We start from the raw sequence: 8,851 nt of genomic DNA, 5'->3' as shown, positions 1-8,851 counted from the left end.
GAACAAATTGTGGGGTAACATGTCTTTTTCTATTTTCGTATAGAATATTAGAAACCATGATCTTGTTCTGAAAGTTGACATTCATGACGAAGAGAAACCCATTTGAAGTAAAAAATGCATTCTTAAGACGGCTGGTATGAGTATTAAATAAAGTACAGCCAACACTGCGACCTTCTTAGGTCATCTGAAGAAGGTCAAAACGTTGTTCTGTATTTGATTTTCGTCAAAGTTTTAATACTCGTACGAGCTGTCTTGAGAATAGAAAAACTGACATTAGTGATTTTGAATCATCACTGGTACGCAGTTCTTTTTCCACCAAAATTCATATTTTGTTTTTATTGGCTCGTGAAGTACTATTATTCATATTATTACTTCCGTTTTTTATTTATAAAACTTCATTCAGTGAGTAATTAAACAATTCAAAATCTAGCTTGTATTTCTCATACAACTGGTCAATCTCATACTTTGGAATACTTGAGAAAAACTGACGTGTTAGTTCTGACGAACTGACATTAGCCCTTTCACTTTGATGCAACCACATAACTTCAGATCGTTCCGCTAACTCAGCCGTGAGTCCTTTGAGTGAGCTTAGGTATATCAGATCGTCAGACATAGTTTCTACTTTTCCTATAAAGTTGTACTGGATATGGCAAGGTGCACACATCATCCATATTGGTAACCAATGGTAGTCAAATGTCTTTGGATTGTAAAAATCAGCACGAAGCACAACCTGTATAAAATCTCGAAAGGTAATTGGTTTTCCTTCTAAGTATTTCAGAGGAAGCGTCAGTTCACTGTGAACATCTGGCAGATTCGGTGTTCTTTCAGTATTGTTTAGTTTGTAATGGTAAAGAATGTGATCACGATAGAAGGACACTAGTCGTGTAAAAGGATGACGTACAAACATGTAAAGGAAGAAGCCAGGAAATGAACCATTTTTATATTCTTCAAAACTGAGGCAAATATAAGGAGTTCTGCTTCTTAAGTGTACATCACCATGAGGATATTTATGTCGATTATTTGGAACGATAAATAAAAATCCTAAAGCACTACTGCTTCCAGCCTTAAGATTTATACACGTTGCCATCTTGTAGTCCCGGTTACTTCGGAGTTTTAGCAATGACTTATTACTAATTCTTAGAGCAACGTAACGAAATTCACCACGAATAATTTCTTTGTATGAAGAAAATTCTCCTTTCATGTTGTATTTTTTACAGACATCTGTCATTCGTTTAACTCTTCGATATATTTCAGGCTGTCTGTCTTGACTTATCAGCTTCTCTCGAAACTTGGTCAGCCAGCTTTTCTGGAAAATGAAAGATCTTTGAATTGATTTGCATGAAATTATTGAACATTTTTTTAAAAGATCCATGAGAGTAACTAGTTTTTTGTCATGTCAGTTTTTAGACAGCCATTCCTATTGTCTAAAATATGGTTGAACTGATAGAAAATCAGCCATAAGAAGATGAATTTTATAAAACTGGTTTGGACACAACTGTAACAATTAAAGTAACTGTCAATTTTATAAAACTGGTTTGGACACAGCTGTAACAATTAAAGTAACTGTCAATTTTATAAAACTGGTTTGGACACAGCTGTAACAATTAAAGTAACTGTCAATTTTATAAAACTGGTTTGGACACAACTGTAACAATTAAAGTAACTGTCAATTTTATAAAACTGGTTTGGACACAGCTGTAACAATTAAAGTAACTGTCAATTTTATAAAACTGGTTTGGACACAGCTGTAACAATTAAAGTAACTGTCAATTTTATAAAACTGGTTTGGACACAACTGTAACAATTAAAGTAACTGTCAATTTTATAAAACTGGTTTGGACACAGCTGTAACAATTAAAGTAACTGTCAATTTTATAAAACTGGTTTGGACACAGCTGTAACAATTAAAGTAACTGTCAATTTTATAAAACTGGTTTGGACACAACTGTAACAATTAAAGTAACTGTCAATTTTATAAAACTGGTTTGGACACAGCTGTAACAATTATTAAAGTGACTGTCAATTTTATAAAACTGGTTTGGACACAGATGTAACAATTAAAGTAACTGTCAATTTTACCCTTTCGTAAATGTTTCAAAATGTATATGCGATGTGATATACTCATTCAATTTATCTACATTTTATGGTGATTTTTTGAACGTATTTGATGACATGTTTGTAAACGTCACAATATTCATTCATAGACTTTATGCAAATATAAATTCTACATCATATTTCATGGTTAGAATCTTAGCCATTGAAAGGTATGATTCAGAAACATGTATAAATTGGTATGAGTTAAGGTTTATTTCCTTTGAATGTGTATATTTAGATTGATGTAGATTTAAACTAGGTAATCTAAGGATTCTGAAGCATTGCACTAGGATCCTGACCTAACTTAAACGTGCATAATCACATTATACTTTGTCTTATTGGACAGTTTTGAAAAACACCACAGTAGCCAGTACGAATTCAAGCGAACAGAGAGAGAGCTGATCAGTAAATACAATACACAATCTCGTCGTGTATATAGAAAGATTGCTTTATTTGTTCACTTATATATTATATTATTTGTTTTCTCTTGGTGCTCAGGTTTTCTACACTCTCTAAATTACTGTGGAACTAGGTTCTGTGGATATTTTATACCTTACCTAATGGATATCAGTTGCGTGAATACCACATAGCATTACAAACAAGGAGTAGAATTTAGGACGTTGTAACCATATTAAACTGTATTGAAAATAATTTCTCATTTTTCAACGAAACACCTTAGGAAATAAAAACTAAACACTTCAACTAGTGTAATGACAGAGTTCGTTGAAAATAAAAATTAAACACTTCAGCTAGTGTTATGACAGAGTTCGTTGAAAATAAAAATTAAACACTTCAACTAGTGTAATGACAAAGTTCGTTGAAAATAAAAATTAAACACTTCAGCTAGTGTAATGACAGAGTTCGTTGAAAATAAAAATTAAACACTTCAACTAGTGTAACGACAGAGTTCGTTGAAAATAAAAATTAAACACTTCAACTAGTGTAATGACAGAGTTCGTTGAAAATAAAAATTAAACACTTCAACTAGTGTAATGACAGAGTTCGTTGTAAATAAAAATTAAACACTTCAACTAGTGTAATGACATAGTTCGTTGAAAATAAAAATTAAACACTTCAACTAGTGTAATGACAGAGTTCGTTGAAAATAGATGGAAAATGAAACTTCATTATTTGAGCTCTTATAACTGATTTATGATAACCGTTTTTTGTGTTGCATACAGCTAGGTAACTGAACAGAACGAGCTTTTTTCAAGGAATATACCCAGTTTTTAACATTACGGTACAACACAGATCATTCCTGCATTAATCATCAAGCATTTATTCAGAAAGAAGTAAAATGGTGACACACTAGTAAAAAATATTTACATGCTAAAAATTTGAGAAGAGTCGAACTTGGTGATTTTCAGTTACAAACTACAATATAACAATCTCATTTAAGCTATCATTTATCTGTTGGGAAAGGAGACATTGGCCTACTATTATTTCAATAACTCGATAAACTAACATTTTTTATTAGAACATAAAATCGTCTTTCGACACTGCTATTGAAAATTTCACACAGGTTAACCCAGTTATGTAGATTGTGTACAAATTTGTTTATTTGTTATTCGAATATAGATTCAAGTCGTAGAATTGTTATATGTTGACTTTTTGAAAACATTAATAAAAATATTTAAGAATGTTTGTAAAATGTAAGAGTTTGTTTTAGTTTCATTTCTCGTTAGAAGATTTTGTTTTTTAACTTTAACAATTCTTTGTCTTAGTTTATGGAAACGAGCTCTCGCTGACGTGGTGAAAAGAACCAAAAGAGATTTTTTTCAACACACACTATCTCTTTCTTGTCAGAGTGATGTATGGCTATATTTTATGTTTTATACAATCTCTATCAACACAAGGTTTTTATATTCCTCATTTAGTCTAGTTTTGATGTTTAACTTGTCCCTTTTTTTTTCTGTTATAACAGAAACACATAGCCCAGAAAACCATTCAAACTGTTTTATTCTAGCTGTCTTTGTTGTCTATAGTAGATAATGTCTACTATTCCATAGGGAAACTTGCCGTAAATCCGTGTTAAAATTATTAATTACTGCAATGCCTTTTGCTAGCCAAATGAATGATGTCTGCATGTTAAAACCAACGAATGCTTTGGAAGAAAGACCAATTATGGTGACGCTTTTTTAAGAGAAAGTACACGGGTCTTCTTACTAGATCAGAGCCTGTGTTATTTCTAAGTTCTATTTGGTTTCAATATAAGTTGTCCCACAGAGATCTGTTTGGAGAAGAAAAAATTGCCTATATATTTTCTAATCCAGTAAAGACAATCATTCCTTTGTCTAAATAAGAACACATGCACTATATTTTTAAGTCATAATAAAAAATGTTTTCACTTTTCTTCCGGTCTTTTTATTTTTTACGCAGATAAAATTTCCTTCAGTACTTAGCAGACTTATCTAATATTTAAGAGAAAATATGGAATTTGTTTTAATTTTGTTCGCAATCTTTTAAAATATTTACATTCTACGTATTATATATGTTTATAAGTTTCGTTTCTTGCTTTTCATGTACACAGGTAATTGAAAGGTTGTATGAGATGTTTTTTAATGTTCTTTGTATACGTAACGTTCATTATGATTAGTTTTGTTACCTAATGTAGAGGGCGCTCTACTTTATGCTATTGTATATGTGTATAGTTTATTCGGATCTTTTTGCTTTGTTTTCACAAAGGAGTAATGATTATGTTTGAAAATATTTGGAATTTCAATTATTTTAAAGTGTGTAATACTAAAGGGTTTAATTTTATATCATTTTGTATTCAGCTACGATAAGGATTTGTTCGTTTGTTTGTTGCTAAGCAAGAATCTACACAATGTGTTATCTGTGCTGTACCCACTATAGGTATGGAAGTCTGATTTTTAGTGTTATAAATCTTCAGGTTTAACGCTAAACCAGTGTGAGTTTCTACTATAGATTTATATTTCTAATTGTAATATATTTACATAATAAAAACGGTTTTAGTATTATGAGTTTTATATTTTATAGTATTCATTGAATGTTCTTAAATAGTATTTTTCTTTATTATATGTTGCATTCTTAAAGAGTTTCTTTTTCATTGTTGTGTAGTTGTAATTGCATAATTATTGAAGTACTTTAACATGTGTCGCTGTTAAATGGAATTGTTGTTTTATTTTATCAAGCATCGTGTCTTAATTACCCTCTACTACCTTAAGGTAGTAGGCAATCTTTGTCAAGTGTTTTTTTTATTGTAAAGTTGTTTTTACTTATGCATATGTTTGTATCGTTAGGCAGGTGATTTCTTGAAGGAAACAAAGCTGTGGCATTACTCATGATGTCCTTACATAAACAGCTGTTGTTATTGTTTTTTTTCTGTTGGAGAATCATGTGAAGAGTAGAAATGTTAACACCACACGGACGAGGTGCATGTCGTGAGTAGCCTAGCTTCGTTTGTATCATTGTTCTCCTCTGTTAGGTAAAGTTTTTTTTTTCAGATATAGAGTTATACTTTAGAAATTTGAGATTTAGACCTCTTGAGAGAACTGTTAAGATTCTGTAATTCGTATTAACGTGAGAGTATTGTCTGTTTCTTAACAATTCTACACACCCATGACAAGTTTTAGTATTGTATTGTGTTTGTTTTCATTGTTTTACGTATTCTATACATACACTCTTCCTTGTTGACAAACGTAGTTGGAGTTCAGAGAGACAAATTCATATCCTACAAATGCTGATTTGTAGGATCTCCTCTTTAGCAGAAATTTTCGGTTTACTCTGCCGAAAACCCGTGGACCGGAGATCACCATAACCCTAACTATGTTCACTGAGTTCACTAACTGGTGTATACTGCTTCCTACTTCTTTCATTAACACTTTGTTTACAAACAGATATCCATTTTACGAAATAAACAATTTTCATAAGACACACCTAAAATGTTAAAAATCAAAAGCTAGCTTTACTCTCAGAATAAAGAAGTGATAATTGAAAGGAAACAATTTTATCAAAATTAAAATACGTTAGTAAACCGAACAGTAAACGTTAGAAGAAAAAGAAAAACTTCCAGTAGTAGTTTAAGTGTCTATACCTGATGAGGTGCAGAAGATGTTTCTTTCTTTATAAATATTGCAGACTTCCGTAGAACAAATACAACACAGACCAACAGCAGAAGAAACAAATTACGTCTCGGTTGTCGCATTTTTTATTTTGTAAATTCTTTTTTGACTGTCTAAAAGTACAAAAAACAAACTACGTATTTTTATAGGCTGTGAAACTGAAATATGTTAATAAGATTTAGGCTTAAGTATTTCACAGAACTTGTAGTACAATTCATTGTTTGATTTTTAAATCTATCAAAATGTTTTATATTTCGTTATTTTGATGCATTAACAGTTTATTACACAAGTTATAAGGTTTCTTTTCGATAAGCTCACGTGCTACAACTATTCATCAAACACGACCTTTTACTACGGAATTTAACATTTTACACCAATAATACAAATAAATATAAAGCCAATACTGAAAATAATAAAATAACTTACTTAAAACGAACTATATTCAAAACAGTAAACATTAACATAATTATCCAAATGCTTCCTCCATCATATTTAATTTAAGGAAAAGAAATTTTCCAATTATTTTTCATATCCATGCATATATATACAGAGAAAGAGAGACAGACAGACAGATAGATACAAAACAAAAACTTACCTTTTTTTAGTCTATTTCGTACAAACCATAACATTTCTCCTGGTATTCATGACTTGATCCCTAAATCTTGTATTTTAGAAGCTTTCCTGTCGGGCCGTGCTATACATAGCTATCACACACTTTGATATAATAAAACTTCAGTATTCTTTCCTCATAAGCCTTGCCCATCTACTGCACAGGTGGTATTGGATTAGCTCACAGGTGTGATTTGTTTCTATTATTAACAGATACAGGTGGACGAGAGCGAATCGTGGACATGTTTTCCATCCTCTATGATAAAATTAAATGAGTTTTGTTCCTACCAGGGTTGGATTTTCTTAAACAACATCGAGGGGAATCGAATCCCTGATTGTAGCGTTGTAAATCCGTAGGCATACCGCTGAACTAGCTAGGGACTATTCGTATCAAAGAGAAATACTTACTGAATGTGTTAAACACAAGTATTCACCTGCTATTAAATTCAGTGAAAATTTAGACCTATCGGCTAAGAATTTTTGTACAGTGAGTGTCAGTTCCATATACGGATCACAAAACACGAAATGCGACACGTTGTATATATCTCTGAATACCGTAATCGAGCCGCCTTACCGGAACGGTTATCTTCAGCGTTAAGAATGTTAAACAGATAGCTAGTTCACGATTTTTACATATTTCTTTGCTAATAATGTTTATTTTGCCACAAATTATACTATTTATTTTAGAAGTAAACGAATATAACTATAAAATAAGCTGTTTTAGTTTATTTGATTTTTTTAATGTTAGACTGTGTGTTATTTGTGGTCTAGATCTGGACCTACATTCTATAAGACGACCAATTGTACCAAAGTTTAACTATACAAATAAGGTCGAAAAAAAAAGTGACCATGAAATAAAATGTTTTATTATTTTGTTGGATATTTTAATTGGTTAATCTCTTTCTCCTCACGATTTCCATGTTTCTCTGCATAACGGCAATACACTAGACTTAAGTTTTACTTTCGAACTTAAACTAATACTTTTATCTTTGTTTAAATGTAAAATCACATTTAATTAGAGAGAATTAAACTAATACATAAAACATGACAGTACTTCAAAAATAAAATATTTACTTAATAGCATAACACACACATAAAACATGACAGTACTTCAAAAATAAAATATTTACTTAATAGCATAACACACACATAAAACATGACAGTACTTCAAAAATAAAATATTTACTTAATAGCATAACACACACATAAAACATGACAGTACTTCAAAAATAAAATATTTACTTAATAGCATTACACACACATAAAATATGACAGTACTCAAAAATAAAATATTTACTTAATAGCATTACACACATACATAAAACATGACAGTACTCAAAAATATAATATTTACTTAATAGCATTACACACATACATAAAACATGACAGTACTCAAAAATATAATATTTACTTAATAGCATTACACACACATAAAATATGACAGTACTCAAAAATAAAATATTTACTTAATAGCATTACACACACATAAAATATGACAGTACTCAAAAATAAAATATTTACTTAATATTATTTTTTGCAATGACGACTAAACTGCAAACTTCCTACTAATTTTGAAATTTTAATACCAATATTGCGAAAAGAAATGTAGGCTTTATGCTCATTCTTTTATTTTATTAATTCAAATGCCGTATATAATTATGTTTGGTATTATAATATACGTTTTACTCGATAGATGTCAGCACTACAAAGCTAGAAACGTAAAAGAGATTTGGAGTTTATAAAAAAATGTATTTTATCAGTGGGTAAAAGAATATATTTTGAGCATATTACCAAAATCAAAAACTACTTAAATAAGTAACTGTTCTTTATTTCAGTAATGGAGAACAGCCTGTAGACGTTTAAGCTATCGATGACCATGCAAAGACAAAACGCAAAGCGAATAAAAAGTTGTCATATAATCAAGGTTATCACGATCGTGTCGTTTGTTCATACGTTTAAAACTTTTTTCAGTGTTAATTATATTGTGATACCAATCCTGTTTTAGTTCAAAATTACTATCTGGTTCAAAATATACTAGCATTGCAATTGCAAATTTTAAAATA

The 8,851-nt window shown here is 30.5% G+C and overlaps 1 protein-coding gene across 2 annotated transcripts; it reads right to left on the bottom strand.

Moving 5' to 3' along the window:
* Positions 1-346: 346 nt before the first annotated feature.
* Positions 347-6,907, bottom strand: LOC143254536 (carbohydrate sulfotransferase 11-like). Of its 2 annotated transcripts, XM_076509705.1 has the most exons (3): positions 6,775-6,907; positions 6,152-6,292; positions 347-1,306 (listed from the first exon to the last, which is right to left on the bottom strand). In XM_076509705.1, the coding sequence occupies exons 2-3, from the start codon at positions 6,260-6,262 to the stop codon at positions 386-388; spliced, it is 1,032 nt and encodes a 343-aa protein (XP_076365820.1). In that variant the 5' UTR covers positions 6,263-6,292; positions 6,775-6,907; the 3' UTR covers positions 347-385. The 2 variants fall into 2 exon arrangements, with proteins under 2 accessions (XP_076365820.1, XP_076365821.1); XM_076509706.1 differs by lacking the exon at positions 6,152-6,292 and having other exon boundaries at positions 6,775-6,906.
* Between the last annotated feature and the right edge of the window lie 1,944 nt (positions 6,908-8,851).

This window comes from Tachypleus tridentatus, chromosome 6, assembly GCF_004210375.1.
Source record: "Tachypleus tridentatus isolate NWPU-2018 chromosome 6, ASM421037v1, whole genome shotgun sequence".
NCBI lineage: Eukaryota > Metazoa > Arthropoda > Merostomata > Xiphosura > Limulidae > Tachypleus > Tachypleus tridentatus.
The sequence above is the reverse complement of the archived record's forward strand: the minus strand, read 5'-3'. Positions and strand labels throughout refer to the sequence as shown.